General features: G+C 38.1%; 1 protein-coding gene across 3 annotated transcripts; it reads left to right on the top strand.

Annotated features, from left to right (window-relative positions):
• The first annotated feature begins 932 nt into the window (after positions 1 to 932).
• Positions 933 to 25,978, top strand: LOC144452848 (uncharacterized). Of its 3 annotated transcripts, none has more exons than XM_078144029.1 (12): positions 933 to 1,177; positions 2,990 to 3,699; positions 5,177 to 5,705; positions 7,879 to 8,365; positions 9,759 to 10,018; positions 10,641 to 10,817; positions 12,170 to 12,304; positions 12,662 to 12,878; positions 13,555 to 13,676; positions 14,493 to 14,711; positions 21,513 to 21,828; positions 24,571 to 25,978. In XM_078144029.1, the coding sequence occupies exons 1-12, from the start codon at positions 1,045 to 1,047 to the stop codon at positions 24,953 to 24,955; spliced, it is 3,690 nt and encodes a 1,229-aa protein (XP_078000155.1). In that variant the 5' UTR covers positions 933 to 1,044; the 3' UTR covers positions 24,956 to 25,978. The 3 variants fall into 3 exon arrangements, with proteins under 3 accessions (XP_078000155.1, XP_078000153.1, XP_078000156.1); XM_078144027.1 differs by having other exon boundaries at positions 10,623 to 10,817; XM_078144030.1 differs by lacking the exon at positions 21,513 to 21,828 and having other exon boundaries at positions 10,623 to 10,817; positions 24,571 to 24,702.
• Positions 25,979 to 26,456: the final 478 nt, after the last annotated feature.

The raw sequence follows: 26,456 nt of genomic DNA, 5'->3' as shown, positions 1-26,456 counted from the left end.
TGTGTAAATTCATGTTTACCATGCTTATTATATTGTTACCACCAGTATACAGTACGCATGCGTACCAATGTAGCAATATATTGACGGTCGTGTGGTTTCGGTACGTTGAGGAAGTAGTTTAATGTCCTCGGTATCTTTGGATAAAGGTCATACATAACATTTTATGTTTGATGTAGTTTCAAAGAGTACTGGTGCTTGCGTGGTTCTATATATTAAAATATATTGCTTGCATGTGTTTTCAGTAACAAAACAAAAACGAAACCGAAACCCTAACAAAACCGGATCGTAGCTTGGTAAAGTTCAATTTTATGGTTAATACAGCCTGTTAATAGAATTGTGCCCAAGTCATTCACATAAGCTCTCATTGTAAATGAAATCCGCGTGTTTGTGTCGCCAGGGGCATGGAGCCGGCCCTGGGGCATGGAACATGGTATCTCCCCAGGGCATGGGCATAGACCTGCGCATGCGCAAGGTGATTTGATATAGTGGTCTGAGATGAGGTTTAGAACATTATGGTTTGGTATAATACGTAACATGTGCAATAAGTTACCAGATTAATTAAATTTCTATAAGAACAAATCTAAAAATTGTCAACGTATCGTATAAATAGAAAAGAAGAAATTAACCGAAAAACAACAATTTTAATTAAAAAGTAGAACGAATTTAATTAAAAAGTAGAACTCGTTCGACTAATAGTAGACCGGATCAACCCTGGTCACAGTCCCCTGACATAGTCCGAGTGTTAGAGGAATAAACCATGGTGACAGTCCCCGGAGATGTATAGTGTGCGTGATAGGGGACACGTGATCCAAAAGTACTAACATCTCGAATTCCACATTTCCATAAAATTGACTTCCTGCATATTTGCCTTGGTGGAATCGTTTGTCTTAGGGTAACAGTATCACGGAATGTCGTGTTCTTGTCAAGCGGTTTTACCACTGCCAGCCATATCAGACGAGTTAAGTTGCGACAATTAGATCACCTTGGCCATAATAAGGTGGGTGATATTCAAGTTGTGTCACGGTGCATAACAACAACTCAACTATGAAAATCCGTGCTCCTATCGAATTTGCGATCTTCGTCTTCATTTTTATGTTGGTCGTGGAAGTGTTGTGGGCTAAAGACCCCGATGTAGCGGCAAAGCAGAGACGACAACGGGATGATGATAGCGAATCGAGTAAGAATCAAATAATTCATTTGTTTTCATTTTTTTTCAGTTTCACGGCTCTTTCAATTTTACATGGATTAAATTTATTCCTGTTTTGCACAGATTTCACCACCACCACTAACAAACAAATAATGAATTAACACAGTTATTGACGTAGTGTTTGAACTTGATTTAAATGTACATCGGAAGAAAAAAAAGAACAATTTTCATCAAACGTTTACCCCTTTAAATGTTCAAATGCCAACTCGTTACCAGTGTCCATCAGCTAATTCCATGCAATAATTTTGGCTTACTTTAGTATAAGCCTCCGAAATATAAAACTGAATATACTCGGTAAGACCAAGTTTAGAGAGATTTTAACAACTGCAACTTCCAGAGGTGAATTGTTTTTCTATTTTTCATCAATGTTTTTAATAAAATAAAACTACTTCAAAATGTTTTCTTAATTGGTAGATCTAGATACAAAGTCTGAAACATTTCTCAACATCAGAAGTCACTGGCGGGAATCTTGTCTTGCAGCTTCGTACACCACATATCAACCATTTCTCATACTTTTGTTCATAGTGCTTGACCCTGGCTAACTCAAATGGTATAACTATGCAAGTAGTGCCAATTTGAATCATACTTGTGTAACCTTCCGCGTCAACAACACAAAAGTTACAGGTGTTCAGGTCCTTTTTTCACAAATCTTCGAATTATTATATTTTGTTATAAAACGGATCGAGGTTTATATTATATATGCAATTCACTGTTGTACAAAATTGTGTTCTATAACGGCGTGGTCATTCAATCAGCACCGAGGTTGTCAAACCAAAGTTTGTCGTGTTGAAACAACGCCAGACGATGCTATTTTAATCAGTTCAGAGTATGTGTTGTCAGTAAAACCATGCTGGAGTAGTTTGAATATTGACTGTACGTCCGATTACGGAAGAAATATACAGTTCCAGCACACGTAACTGTACTAGCTCTTAAAAATTATAATCAAACACAATTATCTTGATATCATGTTTATTTAAAAAAAAAGAAAAAAAAAAAAAAAAAAAAAAGCTCTGGTATGTGCTGACGCTCCAGTAGCTCCATGCAGTAAGTTGATTGTATTTTTTTTTATCAGTTGTGAACCTTTGGTAAATCTCATTTTTTTTTCTTTCTTCAAAATTTGTACCATACCACACTCTCTGGTAGTGTGTGTAGGTAATAAAGATTGAACAAGACACCAACACCCAAGCGCCAATGTTTTGACGTCTGTATTTGATGTCTGCATGGTGGCATAACTGTTCATTTCATTTGTACAAAATGTTGCAAGAAACTGTATTCAGTCAGTCTTGTTAGATGATCGTTAAGTGTAGCATGTGTTGTTTCTTATTAGTTTCTATGTGGTTACAAGTATCAAACTATACCGCTAAAACGGTATTTTGCATTCCGCTGTATATGGTAGATTACACAAGTGGGTGTCATCGTTTGTCAAATAAACTTACAGTTACTGTAGAATTTAATGTCGTATTTTGAAAGTTTGAAAATACTAGTAACTAAACTGAGTAAGAAGTCACGAAACACAGCCTTGAGCGCGGGCAGGTCCTGTGGAAGTTGGTAGAATTTTGGCAATGTTTTCAAGTGCATTATATATCGAGTAATCCGATTTGATAAAGCTTAAAACTGACCGGATCATACTTTTCACAAATCAGACCACTGTAAAACATTACTCATTCTCTTAGTAATGAGATGCACATTTTGGTTTGAAATAAATTTATGTTACTTTTACTAATAACTGTCATTTACAATGTAACTGATACCAGTATTTACATGCTTGTTCCTCATTTTTAGGAGCAGGGCGTTCAGAGCTAAATCTCAGATGTCGATCACGTGATAATCAAGTTGTTGATTGGTGGCTGCTGTACAAACCATCAATGGCCAGTTATGCCGAATTCGCCTATTTCGACTCGCAATCTGACAAGGGGAACTTTTTGGGGGTGACGTCCTTGGCAGATGTTTCGTCTCCCTTGACGACGACATTTTCACCGCTAGCAGAGAGTAGGGTCGGTAGCAGTGTGACCTACTTTGGGTACAGTAATGAAATGAATCGATTGCTTGACCTTTTCCCTCTCAGAGGTCACAGCCCCGTCTCAAATGGTTTCCTGGCAGTGGACTCCTCTGCTGAATTTAGAGGATTCTGGCTAATTCATAACGATATTTATTTCCCTCCTAGTCAAGAAGGCCAAGGACGAATCATCAGTAACCCTGACAACTGGGGATGGATGGCAAGTGGTAAAGATATTCAATTGACATATCTCTGCATATCTCTTCAGAAACACGACACTGTCGCGTCTGTTTTAGATTTTCTTCGACAATTAAACCCCTTCACCTTCCTGGAACGTGTGACTATGTCGAGCCCTATGTTCTTAACCAAGTTTTTACAACGCAGCAATGAGACGGCTGGACAAATATATCTCGAAGACGTCTTCACAAAGTATAAAACTTGTTTGGAGTCCATCCCAGGGGACAGAACTTACAGCGACTGTGTGAAATCTTCAGAGGTAGGTCATTAAAATAAACCCCTGGTAGTTGTAATTCAAAGAGCTCAGGGACCGTGTTACAAACAAACAAACAAACAACCAAACAAACAAACACACACATGAATAGCTATATATATATATACACATATACATCAATACATATAGTACACACTTGCCTGTGTGATATACTCCATACCATAAATGCTGTACAGTGTTGCTTTGTATAATCACATGGACCTCAGGCTCAGTTAGTTTTGTTTACAAATACCAACAAACAAACAAACAAACAAGTAAACAAACAAACAAAAACAAATATATACAACAATAAATGAGTAGATAAATAAATGAATAAACAACAACAAACCAACCAACCAACCAACAAACAAACAAATACAACCCCAAATAGTCACCAATGGAGATACCCAATGGTGATTATTTTATTGGGGGGGGGGGGTGTCAGTATTTGTTTGTTTGTTGTTGTTGTTTAGTCATTTAATTATCTACTCATTTATCACCTTATTTGTTTACTCATCCACTCATCTCCTCACATCACAAAATCCCGCCCACAACATCTTTCGTACCCGCTGCCTCAGAAGGGCCTGGGTGTACATCGTCATCATACAAGCTGGCGTCACTCACGGATGTCGAGCAGCTGTACCATAATCCATGGCGGAAAAGGGTGAATCGCTTAATTTTAGAGAAAAGTAGATGTGTGCGTGCAGTATACTGTGGGCACACCCTGTAAAGCTCTGTTTCGTGTATGTCGGGCAGATCCCGCAAACTTACAGATTTTGTAACAGAGCCTAAACAGTTGTAGTGTTTAGACTTGTGGTAATACTAACGCATTGACTTGTGGGTACATAAACGCTATCTCACGTGATCCGTAGTACCTACGGAATGGTGAGGTAGAACAAAGGTTTTACTGCTTGATTGTCATCAGTGATTTGACTGATATGTTCTGATTCTGAATCAAAGTAAAATGTCCCCTCACTAAATTCATTTTTCCAAAACTCTGGCTCTGCCCAAAGAACTGTTTTGTAAAATGCAACACTGTAAAAAAAACCTCCATTCTCTGGTCCACCACCTTGTAATTACTGAAGACTTTGTATAAGATTTTTTTACTTTGAAACCAATAATACCCAGAACTGGCAGATAATCCTGGTTAAAATAATATCTGATGATGTGTATCATTGTAAGTGCATATTAATTGACTTAATTTGCATATTATATACAATTAGTTCACAGTACGCATAAATTAAAATATCATACCATTTACTTTGGTGAGTTTAGTGAAAATAGGGGGTGGGGATGGAGGGTACGCAGATGACAGCTTGTAAGTAGAAGCCAGTGTTGTACACGTTAGAAGGGAAAATGCCAGTGAAAATGGATTTGAGAAGGGGGTGGTTTAGGGATACAGACAGACAGGGAGAAAAGTGATCCTTTTCATAACATCAAAGAGTACTTTATAGATGTATTTTATTATTTTCTCTAAAACCAGATATCCACGCCAGGATCAAGCAGCTTCAATCTACTGAGTCGGAACAAGGGTACAGTCGGTGATGTTTGTCTGGATGTCAGCAATCCTCGTCCACACTTGCGCAAATCATTATTACCACCGCTAACAAATTACAATGGCATCTTTGCTGTGGTGGGAGAAAACCCCAAAACACATGGTGTTGTGTGTATTGGAGATATGGAGAATACAATGGTGTCGGAAATACAGAGCGACACCAACACTTTGTTTGCTGGAGAAACGACAGACTACATTTTACAGAAACTCATATCTGCTCATAACAATTCAGAAATTGACAAATATGGTGGCGTAAGTGGTGGCTTGGTTTGCTTTAATCATGAAGCATTATGGGATACATTGCTCACAGCAGATCTATATATGGAAGGCAACTGTTTTGACTCAATTGATGACATTAAAAGTAACGATCTCAGAATGAAACGTGGAAAGAGGACCCGGGATGGTTCAGCAGAACACAGTGACCATGGACAGCAACATCCAAAGAGAATGAAAACGAGTAAGTATTTAAATCCATCTTGTATTGAATAAATTATGATACAGTCATGTATCGCAAGTAAGTCTCATGTAATAATAATAATTATAATAATTATAATAATAGTACATATAAATACTAATAATTGTAATAATAGGGTTTATTCGAATATTAACCACCCTACCTGAGGTAGTTTTGTATGCTGAGTTCAACAAAGGGGGTCATTTTATGAACATCTGTTGCCATGGTAACCAAAATCACCATAATATGTTAATCATTTTTCCAAAATTTGACATAAAACATTGAAAAAAAAGATAATACAGTGAAAAAATGTCCTTGTATTAGACATGTATGAGTTAGTGCTACCTGGTGTAACATAAATTGTATAAAATTGAATGGCTGTTTCCATGGAAACATAAGGTAGACTTGAAAATTATGTTTCCATTACATACACATACATCTCACAAATAACATTATAAATCTGATAAATATCTTTTTATTTGCACATTGACCCCACTACAAAGGGTAGTTTGACATGCTGAATTCAAAAAATTGGTCATTTAATGAACATCAGTTGCCAGGGTAACCAAAATAACCATATTATGTGATTTTTTGAAAAATTAGACATAAAACACTTTAAAAATTTCAAATTTAGGAAAAAACATCATTGCTGTTTGAATGTATGGTTTGGTGATATATGTTGTAACAAGGTTTCATGAGTTTTGAAATTATCTGTATCAAACCTAAGCAATTCTAAAACTCTAAAATCACCAGAATAAATTGTAAATACCTAAAATATACCAGCAGTCCTTGACAATTCCATTTACGCAGCTTGGTTCAGTCTTTTATCACAAAATCTTCAAAGTAAGTGTACTCACACATTTGAGTACAAGTTGACATGATCTTTGAATCCAACTGTATATTATTGTTTGTACTTGGATTTTATCCAACAAAATATCGTCTGCTTTTAAATTCTCCAACTCAACTGACAACATCATGATGTGCATATGCGTACGTATATTTCTGGGTCCCGGTGACACATGCCAAATTCAAACGATAAGGACACAATATAGTTGGGATCGATCACAGTATCACTACATCGATTGTTACAGGAATATCAATATTATTATCCAGAATTTCTCAGTCGTGAAGCTCGTGACAAGAGCAGTGTAATAAAGATGGCAACTGTTATATTTTGCGCGTACAAGTCGATTGACGGCACTAGAATGTATTACAATGTAGCCATAGTTATCACGCGAATCACGCATGTCATGTGCACTGCATTTATGTGTGTATGCAACGCAACGGTATACATGTGCTATACACATATAATATACACAAGCAAGATAGGCAGTGACCAGGTCACTAACTTATTGTTTACATGACTTTGCCGAACGACTAGGAATAATCAGTAATTGTATTACCATGTAATAATAATAATAATAATAATAATAATGATAATAATAATAATAATAATAATAATAATAATAATAATAATAATAATGATAATGTTTGGTTCTTATATAGCACTTTCCCACTCCGTGCTCAAAGCGCTCTACAATGTACGTGTATGTTGTGTAAGGATAATGGCATCACTCCAGAGACAGACAAAGCAAGCCGCAAAATTTGTACATTCTCTCACAGCAATCACGTACATAAAAAAAACCCACTCACTTGGACAGTGCTGTAAAAGAGGCTTTGGTTTACGACAATAGCATGTAGTGCCAATAGTATTGTAGAGCAACTGTACAGTTAATGTGATATTTCTAAAAAAAATGTTAAATCCTCTTGCCAGTACGCATCCCTATTATTAACTTGGTCATGTTGCTAAGGACATTTGCATTTACTTTGTGACAGTTTGTTCACTTGGCCACCAAATGACATTTTAACTTTGCTACATATACTGGTGCTTGGCTATTACAAAGGGCATGGTCATGGTAAATGCTAGGGCCAGTTGTGTCAATATGTCTGGAATATTCGACATCTGCAGGATTCACCTCTAGAGACATCCCACCAAAATAATTTCTTTACTAAATATCACATTTTTAGACCTAATTTACATATCACTGATGGGATCATCATGTCCTGAATAATTAACACACTGTCTATACATCCCTAGAACCATCCCCTCACTGTAGAATGTGGGTATATACATAATCATGCATACTCAATGTATTCTGTTCTCATATTTTTATAGTGGAGAGAGATCCTTTGCTGAGAAGACCATTGCATGGGGGTACATTGAATGAAGATGCGGATGTAGAGATGAGTGATGTGGAAGCAGAATCTGGACGATTAGGAGATGTAAATGCACAAGAAAGGATAAGTGGAGAATCACTGTCTCATAAGGATAGAATAACTTGTCTTGCATTGCACTGTGACAAGTACGATGATTATGCTTGGTTGGTCTACAAACCGCCAGAAGACGAAAAGGATGTCTCCGTGGTAATACTTAAAGACTTGTGGGCACCACGCCCAGGAGTTACACTGAAAAAGCTGGAGGGTGGCATTTTCATAATTGATGGGAACTCTGGTGATATTAAGATTGATAGTGAAGCAGGCCAAAAACTAGACATCAAACTTTATAGGAATTTATTCGATGTACCTTTCAACTTTGATGAAATGGATCTGATTACAGATGAATATCAGGCTATTCGTATTGAGAATATGAAGCCAAAACATAGGTAAGATGCTAATCTTCAAAATCATTTTGACAAGAAACAGTATTTATTTTCCTTGTCTTTGTTTAGGCATTATAAGGCTTATAAATACAATATATTGTGCGTAAAAGCATCAACAAAGATGATTGTTTGGTAAAACCTGTCTACCTAGTACTAGATCTGTGGTACGGCTCCACTCAGTCCAATATTGTCAATATTATGTATTTCAGCTTGCATGGTGTTAGAACTGCACCCCAAAATGTGAGTTTCAGATGACCTGTTTGTTAAATTTTCATCATTGTCATTAGCATTACAAGAAAATTTCCACATGCCTTGCACTCATTATGTAGGGTTTATAATTAATGGGGATGAAGGTTCAAATACCACCGTTCTAACATGGCAAGTATGGCGACAAGTGTCCTGCATTATTTGCTCTGTAAAAGTAATATTGAATCGGTCACCCCCATAGTCCTTCTATGAGATACAGGGACTGTGACCAAACAAAGACTCTGTTTATTTTAAGTCCTCAACGGGCACCACCCAGAGGGGACTTATATGTTGGGTTCCGTCCATCTGTCCATCCATCCGTACATACATACGTACATACATACATACATACATACATACATACATACATACATAAATACATACAATCATACATACATACATACATACATACATACATACATACATACGAGCATTCACCCTCATATCTATAACATGCACCAACTGATTTCAACCAAACCTGACATAAAGGTAACAATGTGAGAGATATGCACGTCACTTTGTTTTTATGACCAAATCAAATATGGCCGAATGGCTGCCATATTTGTTAAATTTCAATATACATAATAAATTTGGGAGGTATAATATGTAGTGACACCATTCTAGTGCCAACACGCATATTATCAAATATGAATCTTAATTTTGCTTACCTGCATAACCTTTTTAATAAAATATTTCAAGTGCATGATGATGATATCTTAATCATGTCTTGCCTATCACCAAAAGTTTGATACATATGGACTCCATTCTAAGTGTCGAGATCTGCCCTCACATTAACAATGATGAGCTTTCTAATGACACTGTGACCATTGACCTTGACAAACATTGTCAAGGTGAAATGAACAAAAACTTTCTTTCAATGTTAACACAAGAAGTTGAATGATCTTTGCTTTTGATCTCTGTATTCATGGTCAAATAGCAAATTGGTCAATAAATTATGAAGTTTTGTATCGAGAGACACCATTCAGATTTGCACAATAAGTTTGCCGTAAAACAAACAAGTTGAGGGCTATGTCTTTGATTGAAGGTTTGTTCAAAGTTATTACCAAGTTGGAAATGGTAAAACACTGAGTATAATCCAGTGAGCAGACGTATCAACTGTTTGTCACTCTTAACAAATTTCACCCAATAGGGAAGTTCACGTGCAATTCAGAGTCAGCATGACAACAGTTGGAGACCCTGACTTTGAAACTTTGAAGAGTGGGAAGACTTTCAACGTGAAAAGTACAAACAACTTTGAGGACTTTATGCATAGCCAGATGCAACAAAACGAAATCCCAATGTGTTTTGATTGGTGTCCCTTAGAAGGATGCTCGTACAAGATTTTGAAAAGAAGTCCTGATGTGGAGGAGATTGAATACAAATTACTGGGTCGCAGCTGTAAGTTGAACGGTAAGCACTCCACCAATCAAATCTACACATATGCACGCACACACACACACACACAGTCACAGTCAGTCATACACACACAATATAGTCTTGCTGAGTGGAGTGATTTTAGTTTGTTACCAATTGTAATTTGGTCCATCCATCCGTGCATGTGTGATTTCATTCAAATCTCAAACATTTACATTGTACCTATTAAGTCAATACAAACATTAATAGTCACACATAAATTAAAAGATTGCACTACACCAGAATGACAATATTTTGACATCACGCATTCTTAAATCAGGAGACTTCATCCGTGAAGAAGACCTGAATATATACTCAGGTTTATCAACATGTTATTTATCTTTTCTTTTTTTTTTTAGATAATCTTGCAATGAGAATACTATCTTGTTTGTTATGGCCTATTTAATCACATTGCTTATTCCCAACAATGTGTACAGCATGGATAGGTCTCTTCTAAGCTTAATCTGCCAATTTGCATAAGCGTACTTAAGTTGTTGAGTTTTGCCAGGTTCTTGGACGTACGTTTTATGGTGCCCCAAGGCATTCATAAATTAAAAAAAATCTGAGATAAAATAAGCTTTGCCTCTGTTCCCCTTAATAGGTCTTGGCTTTTCAACAGATGAAAGTCCTCCAGATACTCTGATTAATACTGCCCGTGATGGTGGCTGCACCCATGAGATGTTTCGTTCATACCAATGTCTAATCTATGAAACTACTGAAACACAGTGTGATGTAGAAGTTGAAGCAGTTGGGTTTGGAGCTACTGAATTTCCCATTGAACCTTTGAGTAACATTGGTAAATATCTAGTTATCTGTTTCATCATGCATGTTCTCAAGTCAGTCTTGAATTATCACCTGTATGCAGTAGATACTTTATGTTGGTAATGTAGGTAAACATAGTATGTGGATAGGTAGGTACGGAGGGGGTGCATATGTATCAGTCTTTTACCATTCACGTGTGTGTGTGTGCCTGCCTGTGTGCCTGCCTGCCTGCCTGCCTGCCTGTCTGTCTGTCTGTCTGTCTGCTTGTGGATGTCTTATTTCAAACACAGCTTAGTACACACTTTTTGGGAAATGGCTATAAATGATTATAAATGTTTATGAAAACACCCATGAATATTGATGACGCATTTGTGTATATTATTGTTTATAGTTATTAGACAATATCTTAAGAATAATGCTTCATGTTTCACTGCATAGTTTGGTATGTGCACTGATAATATTACAGCGGATGTCCTGATCAGCATGTTAATGTAGCTTCTAGCTTTAGTCAGTCATTTGAATAATTTATTATTTTTGTAAGTCGGCAATGTGTTTTGAACGCAAGCTTCACATTAAGTAACATATATATGAATTATGCTACGTATACTCTGATGGCTACAAAAGAAAGTGTCATATAAAGCTCATTATTGTTACAGTAGCTTTGCTTGATATTTCGGAGAGTCATGTCTGAAGAATACGTACTTCAAATTTCATATAATTATGTATATTCATTAGTGATAACAAAGCACACGTGTCTTGTAAGACATGATGACTGGCGACATACCTTTGATTTTAATGAGCAATTTGCATAATTGAGGGTTTTGGGTAATTGAGCAATAAATGAAATATCTTTACATTTAATAAAGTTTGGTACATATGCCTTGATAATAAGAAAGGGCATTAATGATCGTATAGAAGATACATATAATTAGATGTTTTTCACCAATATTGTTCTTTGTTCAGCGAGGGAAAATATGAGTACATGACCTAAAGGGGTCTTTGTAACTACGAGTCGATGGATGAGTAGTGACAACCCTTAGGTCACGAGTATTTTCCGGTTGAATGAAGAAAAACATCAGAGAATAAAATAATTATACCAGGGCCAGTAATAGCAAAGAAAATTCAGGGAATGTAATGGTAATTTTGAACATTTTGACTAATATTTTGAAGACGGCAGAACAAGTGACGTAGACAAGCATTGTCGTGACATAGAATAACCAGAGTATATATTCCATATTTTCTATTCTAAATGGCTATGATGATATGTAAAATTCATATACAGTTCATTCACCAGATATGACAGCAACTGTTTACCATACAGAGTTATTGCTATCCACATTTTGGTACATATCTTCAGCAATTATGTGTTTTTCCCCGTCGAAACAGATATCAAGTACAGTCCATCTGAGTTGCTGTTCTTGAAGTATCGCTTTTGTCAAAGTAACATTATTCAATACCTATTCTATGGTGCCCCATGGGAAAAAGATGCAATCAAAATTAAGCCGGATAAGCCGACCAAAAGTAAGGAGACTGTGTTTGTTTGAATTTTCAGTTACATGTATTTCCTTTTGTATACTGTCTTGTATTAATTATGTACACTGATTTCAAAATGAAATATGTTTTAGAGTTACTATGATAAATAGTACTTTGGTAACTTTTTTTTTAACTTTGAGATCTTGTGAAGAAGCTCAACTGCACTTGATGTTTGATTGGGCATTTGGTTATATCCTGCAAGAAATCATGGGGACAAGCTCTTTTGATGGCATCAGTATACTCCACACTATTTGTTTCGACAAATACAAACCAGGTCAAGTAAAATAGATTAGGGTAAAATATTGAAAGGGTGCATATGTTGAAAATTCAAAATTTCATTTCCAGAAAAGAAGCGGTCTACACATGAGCGTGTGAAAAGAAAAGTTGTCGATGAGGGTACAGATATCACAGACTGTAATAGATTTTTTGCTGGTGACCCATGGCCTCCTAAAGTGACCAATACTGCTGATAAGGACCTAGTAAGAATTTGTCAAACTTGCCGACGACCAGCTGCCTCTACGAATGATTACTGCTTTGCAACACTGTTCAACACATATCTTCGGTGGGCATATTTATAGATTTTCTATGCATTATCACAGGATCTAGCGAGTATGTAATTGATTGATGTATTGATTGATTTATTATTTGGTTGAATGATTGATCGATTGAAAGTTTTATATCACCACAAAAATTAATCATTCAATTGATCAGTCATTCAACCAAATAATAAATCAATCAATAAATCGATCAACTATTCGATTAATTACATGCTTGCTACACCCTGTGGTATTATTCCATCTGTAAAGGATATAATGGTCCTTCTCGTTTTCAAACTAATATTAGAGAATTCAAGTAATACACTTATTGCCTGGCTATGGGGACACTAGTAGACGTCTACTACCCTGAGTACTGTTATATATATAGCAACTATTTCCAGAGGTTGGAGGCTGGGAGAAATAATTGTGATAAAACAGCTTGAAGGGTAATTATGATGTGTACTAGTGCCCGAATAAGGCAGGACAATAAGTGTTTTATAAAACATAACATTCCCAGGCAAATATTCTTTCCATAATCCTTCCATAATTGTAAAGCACTTTGAGCACAGGGTGGGAAAGTGCTACATAAAAATCAACAACAACAACAACAACAACAACAACAACAACAACAACAACAAAGTCAAAGCAAATCCTCAAATATGACGTCCGTGATATATGAGTATTGTTTTTTTTTAATTTCAGTTTGCCTGAGTATAGTGCTTATGCAATTAAATCAACACCTGCCCGATTTAAAGCTGGCACAGTGATTTATTCCAGAGGGGACCTAAAAGGAGACCAAACACTCTGGAATCGATTTGAAATAGGTAGGACTTTGCAATCATTAAATTAAAAGCATGTTTACTCGCATATAATTTCATTAGTAAATTAGCATACCATGTTTCAACAGATATAATTTCATTAGTAAATTAGCATACCATGTTTCAACAGATAGCTGTCTAGTAGCTAAACAGTTTGATTGAATTTGCATATACTATGAACGACACCTGGTGGCAATTAGGATCATCCAATCATATGTGGCAGTAGTTTTGATACTAGTATAAAAGACAAAATAATTGTTAGTTCTGGGAGCTGATCTTCAGAATTTGCTCTGTGATAAACCTACAATGTTGATGTAGGGTGCTGTTGGATTCCTTTATGAGGAAGTTCTGTTATTGCTTACTCAAACTTTTGCTGGGACTGTGAATACTACATTGTGTGGAACTGAACTTTGCATTCATGAACAATTGACAACCTCATCCATGAGTTGCATGTGTTGCAGTGCCAAGTGTGTCCCAAGTCTGCACTTCGATACAAAAAAAAGAGACAGTTCTTTGAAAATTGTGAGTAGTTTTATTTGCCACAACCAGCCATCAGTAATTTTCAGGTGTATTCTTAAGTTTATAGCTTTAAGTATTCTTTTTTCATACAAACAATTTTGCTGTACAAGTGTTTATTTTAAATTTAAAGACCATGTTAAACCTGTGTGTGAGTTCTTTCTTATTTCTCCAGTAAGTGTGGACCCTCCCCACCCTGTACTCGACTTTCATGATAATATATCATGATATAATTATAATTATTTTGGTTATTTCATGTATTGGCTTCAGTATGAGTGTTTACTCACCTATATTTTTAATTTCCAGGACTTTGCAGAAACAATCCAGCTCCAAACAGTCCACTGGTCTACAAAGCTGGTGATGCTATGTGTGAAGACCTTGGTGCAGTAACAGTGCGACCTATTCCTGGTCCTGCAGCAACACAGGTTACACATTATGACTGGGCTGGGCCAAAGGGTAACGTAGTAAGGACTCCTCATAGAACGACGTGCACTACTGCAAAAGTTAGTAAACCACAATGCGTAGGTGCGTACATAGCTCAATGATGTCTGCCTCGATACATACCTTTCTAACTTTGTTACATTAATGCATGACATTGAATTACCAACAGACAAATTTTCATTTGAACATTGTTACATTTTATTGCCAATGAAGGGCTTGAGGAATAGTTTACTGATGTTGTAAAATCTGATCATCTTGCACGACAAAATATGAAATACAGTTGCTAAATCTTATTCCAGTAACATGCCCGAAAATGTATATATTGTTCTTTTGTCATCCGTTAATATGATGTATTTTGATGTATTTTCATCTTCTCTGAAACCAGTTTTTGGATTGCTGGGGGGGGGGGGGGGAGGGGGGGGGGTCGAACTAGTCGAGAATTTCTTAATATGTGGTTCCTTCCAGGACCTCATTTTCGACCAGACAAAATCGAAAATTGTGTACCATTGTAGACTGCTTATCTCTAAAAATACAGTACCCATTTTACACCAAATGTTGAAAAACTCCAACCCAAAGGGCAGCACATCATCAAAAGGTACTATGGCGGCACATCATCAAAATTTACTAATCTGTACAGACAAATAGCCACCTTTTAGCTTACTTTTGGGTGTCCCTCTTTGTGAATTGCCAAGTAGATTAATTTGTGCTCTCTGCACCCTGTAAGCCATCCCTTAGTGGTCACATGACCTGACTAGCCAATCCCAGTACACCCTGGCAATCAACAAAATTTTCGTACGTAGCCTTGGACTCTGCAAGTTATTATCCTCTTGTGCTAAGTTTACACGAGTTATCCCCTATTGAGTGGTGAACACTTCACTGAATGCCTCAGGATCCCAGCTTAGTCGTTCCTTCTTATTCTTGTGTGCTGTGTGTATTGCCTTTTGACAGATACCGGACACCCATCGATTCTATGACTGACCAAACTGGAGTGCAACCCGGAGTTTATTTCTCCCCTTGGACACTCCTGTGTTCCTTATAACCAATTTCCTGTGACAAACCCTCATTATTTCAACCAATATTCAGGGGTTCATGCACAGATGGCAGGGAACATTGGGGTTTTTACCACAGGGAGCAGTACCCTATTTACTACAGGGGACAGCACCCTCCATGGTACCCAGTGCTCCCAATGTCTGGCAGCATATCATTCAACATGGTTTTCAGGGGTGGATGCCACCTGTTACTATCTTCACACCGGGTCCAGTGACAATGAGTCCCCATCCCCTGGGGAATCAGGGGGCTGGGCAGCAGCAGGAATTCACACTCCTTTCAGCCTTACACGATCCATTTGTCTCGGGTTTGAGACACAGTAATTGGTCGCGCTCGATCCCCGCATAATCTCGATCCTTTTGATCATTTAGCTCAGGAAGGACACACATCTCCAAAGGATGTTTTGGAGATTGATGATGATGATTTCAGCGATGTCAAATCCTGTTCTGATATTTCAGTTGGGGCAACCAGCCGCTGTCTGTCATCCACCGCTGCTCATGACAAGGTTGCCTATGAAGAGGTAATTTCTTGGATTTACAAGAAGTTTCCCGACTAAGAACGGTTGGCTCCAACCAAACCGCTCGAATCATGAATGTTTCAGCTGCTTGGTGAAGAGCCGTGAGCTTCCTCTTACCCAGCCATGTCTCTTCCTTGGGTTGATTCGATCTTCGATAAGTACAAATCAAGAATGAACTGGCAGGCCTGAACAACAGGGGTCCCCTTCCATCGGGTAAATTCCCATGGTTCAGATCCAAGTTAAAGTCTTACCGTGTTCACACACCTGAACCATGGCTAGGGTATCCCACTTTGGAGAAGGAGGCGAGGTTAGTCGATGACAACTACACCGCCGTCAAGTCCTATGTGGTTTCTCGCCCCTTCGTGACGTTCTTGGGAGAAATGTTGTCTAAGAACATATGTATTCTATCCCAACTGGACTGGTTTATCGCCACGGCGACTGAGTTGACCAAGAGTGGCCATGTTTTGGATGCTCAGGGCAAACTCCTGCAACTTTTTCACTTGGTAGCGACAAGCGGGATTTCACGTACTCGCCATTACGTCAGCAGACATTGCTCATTTTGTTGGAACATGACGCCTTCCTTTAGCGACTGCCACCAAAGTACACCCCTGAACTAAAACTAGAATCTAGGGCTAGTAAGTCGAGTAGTTCTAGATTTTTGTTTGGGGGCTCTTTGAGTGAGATGGCTAAGCAACTACTGGCTACGGTTGAGAGGGGATCGAAGTATACAAACCCCCACAGTTCCAGTCCATTACTATGCCTCAAGCGTCTAAAATGCCTACTCCTACCACAAGACATCAACCACAAACTAGTGGAAATAAGCGCATCAGGTTCAGAGTAAGAAATGCAACTGTAAACCCAGACAAGACGCACTAGTTAGCCAAATAATTAAGCCAACCACTCCCCGACTAGATCACAAGGGTCAGGAAGTCACCAGCAGTTTGCCTGACTTCCTTTCCAACATGACCGTGAACCCCATGGACACAAGCAGTCCAGTGGGGTGGGGGGGGGGGGGTTGTCTAAAGTTATTCGCAATGCAATGGGAATACATTACATCAAACAAATGGATTTTGTCTACCGTAAAAGAGGGTTACCTCCCATCTTTCGGCTGTGCCTATTGTTACTGTTCGTTACCAGCCAGTCAACGGACTGCTTTTCTGGAAGCTATCGACTCCTTATTAAGCAAAAATGCAATAAGGGAAATCGATGCCAAGTCATAGGGACCCGGCATTTACATCCACTTTTTCCCGATTCCAAAAAAGTTGGGGGTTGGTGTCCCATCCTGAATTTGTCCACTCTCAACAAGTATCTGCGAGTGCCCAGATTCAAGATAGAAATGGGCTGATCTGTTCTCGCCTCTATCCAGCCAGGTGAATTGATGGCTTCCACAGATTTGAATGACACCTACTTCCACATTCCCATTCACAAGTCATGTCGTCACTTTCTCCGCTTTGTAACCAATGGTTGAGTGTTTGAATACATAACACTGCTGTTTGGCCTCACAACAGCACAGAGAGTCTTTACTCGAGTAGTTTCTGCACTGGTGACCACTCTCCATACACACCGTTTTTACTCAACCCTTATCTGGACGACTGGCTGCTACACGACAAAGAAGTCAAACAGCTATGTCGCTTTATTTGAGACACCCAGATACTCCTGAGGTCTCTCGAATTTCTTCTGACTCCCGACAAATCAATCCTAGTTTCACTCAGGACATGATTTTTATCGGGATGCATTTTTTGAAAATACAGGGAATAGTCTGTCCACCACAAGAGCGAGTGGACAAGATTATCTTGCTGTTAAGGCTTGTATTGGCACATCCTTGCATACAAATCAAGCTATTTCTGTCCCTGTTGGGTCTGATGAATTTCATCATCCACATTTCACCATGCATTCAGAATGCGTCCCATTCAGCTCTACCTGTTGGCTCATTGGCACCCCAGTATCCATTCAGTGGTGTCCACTGTTACCATCCTACCACCCCTTTTTCCTCACCTACAATGGTGGCTGGTCAAGGAGGCTATGTTGGAGGGAAAACCAGACTTTTCCCTTTTTACCGATGTGTTCAAGGTGGGATCCATCTGGACCACCACTGGGCTTCAGGTAATTGGGATCAACCAACCAGCCTCAATCTCATCAACTGGATAGAATTGCAGGCAGTTTTCCTTGCTCTTCGCCGGTTCGAACACCTGGTGTCACACCACAGTGCGCTAGTCAATACCGACAACACAACAGTGGTGACTTACATCAACAAAATGGCGGGAACCAGGTCACCAACCATATGTTATCTCACCTGGGACCTAATGTTCTGGTGCAAGGACAGGAAGGTAACACTCATGGCGCGGCATCTTCCGGGGAAGCGCAACAGGATCACAGGCACACTCTCATGTTGCATCCAAGTTCGCTCCACAGAATGGGAGATTCCACAAGATGTGCCAGTCAAATCTTCATCAAGTGGAACAAGCTGGTAGTCGACCTGTTCGTGACCTTTCTCAATCACAAACTGCCTCTCTTTGTATCTCCAGTACTAGATCTCAGAGCAATGGCAGTGGACACCCTGTCATTCAGCTGGGAGGTGTTGGAGGCCTGTGCCTTTCCACCCCTACCCCTTCTACCACTAGTCCCCAGGAAAATCCAAGAGGAAAAGTGCATACTATCTCTTGGCACTCCACTGTGGCTGAACCATTCATGGATCCCAGTGTTACTGTCTCTCCTAATAGATCTCCCATGTGAGTTGCCTCTGAGGAAGGATCTGTTGTCACAGGCATGGAATATCTTTCACCTGCATCAAGAATGTTCCATCTACACACATTCAGATTGTTGAATGATCTCTCATTGCAAAGGGCTTTTCTCGCAAGGCTGCCACGGTCATCACAAGACCCCAGTGAGCGAGTAACCTTACCACTTACAGGGAAAAATGGAAAAGATGCTGTAGTTAGTGCAGTCAACGATCGTTTGATCCACTCTGAGTCTCTGTACAACAATTAACTGCCTTTTTGTTTGAGCTTTTTGATGTACAGAAGTTAGCTGTTCAGAACATAATGGTATACCGTTCAGCTATTTCTAGTACTATTAGGAGTGTTGGGGGTCCTGACTTTGGACAAGATAAGTTCTTATTCAGTATGATAAGGAATTTCCACATTCAGTGACTGCCTCGGCCCATTTCAGCTCCCCAGTGGAGTCTTCTTTAGTGCTCAATGCCCTACAATCTCAGCCTTTTGAGCCTCTAGACCTTTCTGCTAGCCCTTGCTTCAGGCAGTCTTAGAAGTGAAATCCATGCACTAGATATTGGCCAGTGTCAAATCCAGTGGTTGCAACACCAGGTTCTACTTCGGACTCACCCTAGGTTCATTGCAAAAAAATCAGGTTTTAGGTTCCGTGGCTTCTCCCATTATCATTAAGGATTTAACCACTCTGATGGGAAGTGACCAAAAAGAACGCATTTTATGTCATGTCAGAGCTCTCAAGTGGTACTATAATCGCACTAAGGACATTATGAGTGATCATACCCGTATGTTCATCCCTTGCAAATCAGACAAGTTGGATTGTACCCCTGTCGATATTTCTAAGTGGATAGTTAATACCATTAAAGTAGCATACAATTCTTCCACAAATGCAACACTGGTACTTTCAAAAGTCACTGCTCACGAGGTACAAGCAGTGGCTACTTCCTGGGCACTCTGGTCTGGCGTACCATTTAAGTCAGTCACTGAGGCATGAACCTGGCACTCTAATTAAGAACTCATTCATCATCTTTTTACCTGCGGGACATGGCCCAAGAGGATGTCTACCCTGCGTCCTATCAGTTCTGCTCAGAATATTGCTACGCCTTTCCGTGTGGAGACTCCCTCCACCAAGTAGGTGTCATATTCTAGGCTTACACAAAAGTAAGCTCATAGGTGGGTATTTGTCGGGTATAGAATTGTAATTTCTACCAATTTGGAAATGAATTTCTGTATAAGACTAATATCCACATTTTGGGCTCCCACCCTCCTCCCCACAGTCACCAATTCTTTAACCTTTGGTTACTTTTAAGACCAAGGTGTAGTGGAATTGACTAGTCAGGGTCATGTGACCACTAAGGCATGGCTCACAGAGTGCAGAGAGCACAATTTAATCTACTTGGCAATTCACAAGGGGAAGCAGAGGGACACCCAAAAGTAAGCTAAAAGGTGGGTATTAGTCTTAAACAGAAATTCATTTCGGTAGAAATTACTGTAACAATTTTCTTTGTGTTCTCTAAAACCTTCTGTCAGGTGGCTTTAATATTTAGTGTACATGGTAGAGGCAGTTCGGATTTGTTCATGCCATGATTAAGTAATTTCTATTTTTAGCACAATTATGGGTATTTTGTTAAAAATGATAAATTTGTCTTCTTCACTAAAACCGGTAGCCAGATTTGATATTTGAGTGTGTATATGGCTTGGAGAACTTTCTTCGGATTTGTTCATGCCATTTTGATACATGTCATTTTCTATTTCTAACAGCTTTTGTGGGTAATTTTGGTAAAAGAAATGATAGGTTTGACTTCTCCAAAACAAGTGGTCAGATTACTTTGATATATGGTGCGCATTTGCCTGTGAAGGAGTCTATAAAGATTGTTCATGACAAATCATTTTTCTGTTTTGGCATATTTTTCATCAATGACCAGAAGTCAGATATTGTGCATGAAATGTAACGTTTTGCACTTGACACTTGCAAATTTTACATTTCTAGACAGAAGCTAGACTCTTACTCTTGAATGAAATACATTAAATACATTATGTTATTTCAATCAGAGCATGGAATACATTCTGAGATCAGGAAATCATCAGGAGAGTTTACACATGACAATATCTTATAGATCCAATAATTTTTGGCATTTAATGAATGCACAAAATACATTCTAGGATATGCTGATCGTTGGGGAGCTTGCTCGAAAAACAGATTTAATACATTTTTTCTGCATCCAATACATTTCGCTTTCTATCAGTGCGTGAAATAGGATTTATTCAGTCGGTCGGATAGTGTGCAACACCATTGTATGAGTGACTTCAATGAGATTTTATAGATTGGTATTTTATTTAGTGGTTTACATTCTTATTTAGGGAAAAGTGCATATGGACTCAATATATTTAGACACAGATGTGTGAGGGTGCAGTTGTGATAGCAATACCATGTGGCTGTAATAAATTGCCCCCCCCCCCACATCAAGTGGTGTTTTCTAAAATAAAATTTAAAAGACCACACCCACACACAACACTGTTGTTCCACATCTGTATGGTTACAAAGCATGTACACTGACTTTCTAGCTGAGTATAAACAATTTCTTTTCATGACAGATAAGCAACAGTATGCCTCCGAATTTGTATTAGCAAATCAAGCTGCTAGAAGTGTACTTTATGACAAGGGTCATTTAAATCCTTCTGGTATTCACAACCATGACTTGTATGAAATGGGAGCAACTTTTATTCTAACCAACGCAGCTGCTCAAATTGGGAAAGACTTCAACCAACGAGAATGGCTGTTACTAGAGTGTTTACTCCGAACGTATATTTTCTATATGCGTAAAACCAGCACTGGTGGTGTCCTCAATTCCGAAGTCTACCTGCTCACTGGAACACATGCAACAAAAAAGAAACAAATACTAGGAACTGTGTAAGTTTGATTTGCAATACCTACACACATGTTAAGGTGAATAAACAAGTATTTCACCATTCCGTTTTGGCAAAGACAATTTCAAATATTTTTTGCCTTTAACAATGAAAATTTCATAACACAATTTAGTTTTCCTACTCACCATCACTTGAAATGTATAAAATAAACATTTAACGTTTTGGATGGGAAGTGAGAAATTATCACACTAGGAATATATGAATGAATACAGGAAGTTCAGTAAATTATGCAATGATCAGCTGTCAGAGGAACCATCATTTTGAAAACCCATATGCACGATAACATTAAGTCAACTCAAGTGCAGCCAACCAGGCTGTTCATGAAAAAAAAAAACTGTCGTTTGTACACGATTTTTCAGTGGGCGGGCAGTTTCCAAGCTTGGTCAGAGGGAGGGGAAAATGGCCCAGTATTTCAGCAGGCAACATATATTTCAGCTGTAAGATATGAGGAAAGGGGAAGGCAGTGGGAAAGGCGGGCAGTTTTCGATATTTTTTCTGGAACCCTTATGAAAATGACATAATGCCGCACTAGTGCAGCAATAGACAAAAATGATACAAGTAAATTTTTGAAAACAACCCCTTTTATAGTTCCTGCCTAAAAGCTGCGTGGTACTAGTGCAGTACAGCTACAACTGTGTGACAAAGCTGCACGGTAAAGCACTAGTGCGCCTCAGCTGTAAGAGAAGTTATTGAACAAATTTTACTAATTTTATTACAATATTCACAAGATGTAAATTAATTGTGTAATACAGTAATCAATTTTTGACCATGAATAGTGGACAGAGGCCATATGTCTGATAGAGGGTAGTGGAGCTAGGGGAGACCTTGGCGAAAATTGTGGGGAGCGGGCAGTGGCCAGGCAAATCTGGAGGGGGGACAGGTCATGTAATATTGCAGTTGGAGGGCAGATACGAATAGCTTTCACTGTCCCCACCAATCTTGGATCAAACGTAAAATTATGTAAAAAGTGTTTATTAGCTATGTTTTAACTTTCCATAATAATTTCAGAAAAATGACTCGTTGGCTGCACCTGTCAACTGCAGTAGGATCAGCATGTGAAATTAATGCCGGTCCTTTTCCGTTCGGATTGACAGCTTTTCAGAATTACAACAACTTATCAGTCCTTATGACCAATTGAAATTTGGAGTAAATAAAAACATTTATTCAAGGATAGATCCAATTTCACCTACATGAATCTGATCTTGTGTTACCTATTTTACTCTCGACATCTCATTCAAGTCAAGCGACACAGAGCTAGCTCGCTATGTGTTGTTTGTTGGATTCTTAAATTGTATATATATATATATATATATATATATATATATATATATATATATATATATATATATATATATATATATATATATATATATATATATATATATATATATATATATATATATATTACTCGGTGAGTATCAATCTGCTAAGACAGTGCTCTATACTGCAGTGGCAGAGCGCAATAGTTTTGGTAGTTCTGGAACTCTTTCTTGGTTGTAACTCGGAGTTTCACGCATCGTGCAATCATCAGACAACTGCTTTCTACTCTCTGGGTGTGCTGTATATATAGAGTGCAGACAATAGAAATATCATCACTATTGTTTATGTGTTAGTGGGTTGGTGCTGTGTGTGTGAAGGTGTTGGTTGTTATTGTGTGAGGTATTAGGTGCGGACAAGTAGGTGTTGGCGGGCTGTTACATGTCAGGCTTGTCCTGTGCCATTAGCAAGACAGCCCAAGCATACACCAATAAAACAAAACGATGCAACCTGTGTTTAACCGAAAAACTAACCATTATTAAAGCAGACAAAAACTCCACACTAAACAAAAGAACTGAGTTGATATCCAAATGCTGACACGAGAATAAGTTTTATTTGTCCAACTTCAATAGAGCGGCTATCACCTAAACTAAACCCGTTAACTAACGGAACATCAAAGTCCGACATGTAACAACCCGCCAACACCATATGCCATTGTAGAAAAAGGATTTTTCTTCCATCACAATCCAAAACACAAAGACCCTCCCGATCCACAATTTTGAAAAAAACATGACCCCCCACTGCCAATTTCAAAAACAGGGTGACCCCCTCCCAATCCACCATTGTCATGGTTGTAATCAGATTATTGGGTGTACATTTACTTTATGACCTTACTTGAATAACGTTGTCATGGTAATCAGATTATTGGGTGTACATTTACTTTATGACCGTACTTGAATAACGTTGTCATGGTAATCAGATTATTGGGTGTACATTTACTTTATGACCTTACTTGAATAACGTTGTCATGGTTGTATTGAGGATATTGGGCGATTCTTCATGGTTCTCAATTAAGGCAAGTATTGAATTGGAGGGCTTGGAGATACAATGACAGCCAACAATGTAACACAATTACACACATCACACTAATAAGGCTTTAGCAAATTTAGCAAACATTCTTAGTACACATTTTGTCCAGACACGGAGATTACATGAGGTGTAGATGTGATGTGGTCACAAAGACACAGCAGCAGTAAATCCCCAAAAATGAATGAATACCAATGTAAAGTGCTGTAGAATAGATTTTAAAGTTATAGGCCATTGAGGTGTTATTAATCAACCTTACGTATTTGCAAGTTGATAACAGGAATCAATACAAAACTAATAAGTGTACTAAGACAGAATAGAGAAATGCTTTGGTATTTCACTTTCCTGTAAGTCTGACTAGAAATTTTTGTAACAATTTCAGCTTGACCGATCCTGAATTCTTCTGGACTGCAATGTGTGATCCAGAGCAGAAAATATCCATAGCCTTTATGGGAACAAATGATCCAAATTGGAATCAACCATCTCGTATTACAATTTTCGCATCCCTAGAAGAGTTCCACGACTGGTTGTGGGAAAAAGGCACAGATAAGAAGATTTTCCCGGGGAAGTTTCAGGATTGCATGTTAAATGCAAAAAGACTAAATTTAAGAAATGTGCCAACAACAATGAATTGTTATAACCCAACCAAAGGCCTCCCACATGCTGTAAACGTGCAGCCCATGGCAAATCGATGGCGGGTAGTGATTCTTCTTGATCAAGGAATTCGCTTGTTGAGTGGATTTTTAAACAGAAATGTACTCGGGTAATATCCCAGAGTATTTCTTTTTGTAAACAAAACATTATCCATTTGCCATGTTGTGATACATCAATACATGGTCACATGGCACTGACGTTTTGCACCGTTCAACACACAATAATATCATCTGCCAATACTCAATGCTTGCATGGGCATGATCACAAAATACTCGTGATTTATGATGTCAAATGTGCACAAGTACATTTCTTTCACAGCAGACCAATAATACACAGTGTCACTCTTGCTAAATCATCACTAGTGAGGAAACTCTTTGATTTATGCTATTTTTTTGATGACAACCGCCCCACCGTTGTGTCAGAAAAGTATTCTGAAAGAACAAAATTTAATTTGATAATCATGATATATATTTAGTCCTTATACAACTCTTGAAGAATGTTTGTAGTATCAATCAAACTGATTACGATATTATTAAATTCATATACACAAGTTCAACCGACATTGCAGTGAACAGGTTAGCAGTTGTGTGAAATTAGTTCAAACCTATTTTCTGAATAATAATAATAATATTATTAGTAGTAATTTACAACAGAAAGGTTTGCTATAATTATGTGCCAAGCTATTCAGCCACAATATAAATTCAAACATGGAAAAGAATTAACAATTTATGATCGATTAACAAAAAATTAAGACATCACATATTTTCATTGATTTTTAATTGATTCTCATTGCTAATTGCAACTTTTAGATGCTAATGCTAAGAAATATCAAGTGTGAATTGAATATAGTCTTACTACTTTTTCTTTCGAAAAAATATTAGTACTTAGATTTTATTCCCCAATATTTTTCTTCGTTCAACCAAGGAAAATATGAGTGACCTAAGGGGGTTTGTTAGTATGTGTTGATAGACGATTATTTTCCAGCTGAATGAAGAAAAATATTGGAGAATGACATATTCCGTATTTTTTGTTGAACCTGACTCCTGAATGGTATATTAATGTATAACCTATACCTACCTGCTCTATAATCCGGATATATAAACAAATAAATATTCAAGTTATGCCAAGTTTTGTGTATATCATGTGTTTAAATGTGTGGATAATAAATTCAATATTATTTTGCCATCTGATTCATATTCACGTATATATAATGTGTTGTAAAATACACAGAGCAGTGTACTGCGCATGTCTTGCAATCGCTAATTCATTGCTATTGGTTTTGATTGTGCAGTTACAAAGATGACCATGTTTTGATTCTGTCACATGCTACAACTCATCATCTTTGTGCTCCCAAGAACAGAACATAGTATTTGCCAACGAAAAGCATCGTGTAAGGAGATGCTACGACGAGAATTGATCACATGGCCACCAAATGACAAACACTGTCCGGGAATGGCACAAGAATGGTTAATACGTTACCATATCATGAATTCATGTAAAACATTTAGTCACTGATAGAGGGCGGGATTTACTTACTATCTCAGATGCTATGAATGTCATTTGAATGAAAATGGAACTATTCATATAAGAGTAATTTTAGCTTTGAACAGGTTG

The sequence above is a fragment of the Glandiceps talaboti genome, chromosome 23 (genome assembly GCF_964340395.1).
Source record: "Glandiceps talaboti chromosome 23, keGlaTala1.1, whole genome shotgun sequence".
Classification (NCBI taxonomy): domain Eukaryota; kingdom Metazoa; phylum Hemichordata; class Enteropneusta; family Spengelidae; genus Glandiceps; species Glandiceps talaboti.
The sequence above is the reverse complement of the archived record's forward strand: the minus strand, read 5'-3'. Positions and strand labels throughout refer to the sequence as shown.

What these genes read in the sequence shown, in the direction of transcription:
- LOC144452848 (XM_078144027.1), top strand. Translation starts at nt 1,045, where the DNA reads ATGAAAATCCGTGCTCCTATCGAATTTGCGATCTTCGTCTTCATTTTT. An exon ending in TCCAAAGAGAATGAAAACGA is followed by an intron (nt 5,706 to 7,878) that starts GTAAGTATTTAA and finishes ATATTTTTATAG; the next exon opens with TGGAGAGAGATCCTTTGCTG. An exon ending in TGAACCTTTGAGTAACATTG is followed by an intron (nt 10,818 to 12,169) that starts GTAAATATCTAG and finishes CCGTCGAAACAG; the next exon opens with ATATCAAGTACAGTCCATCT.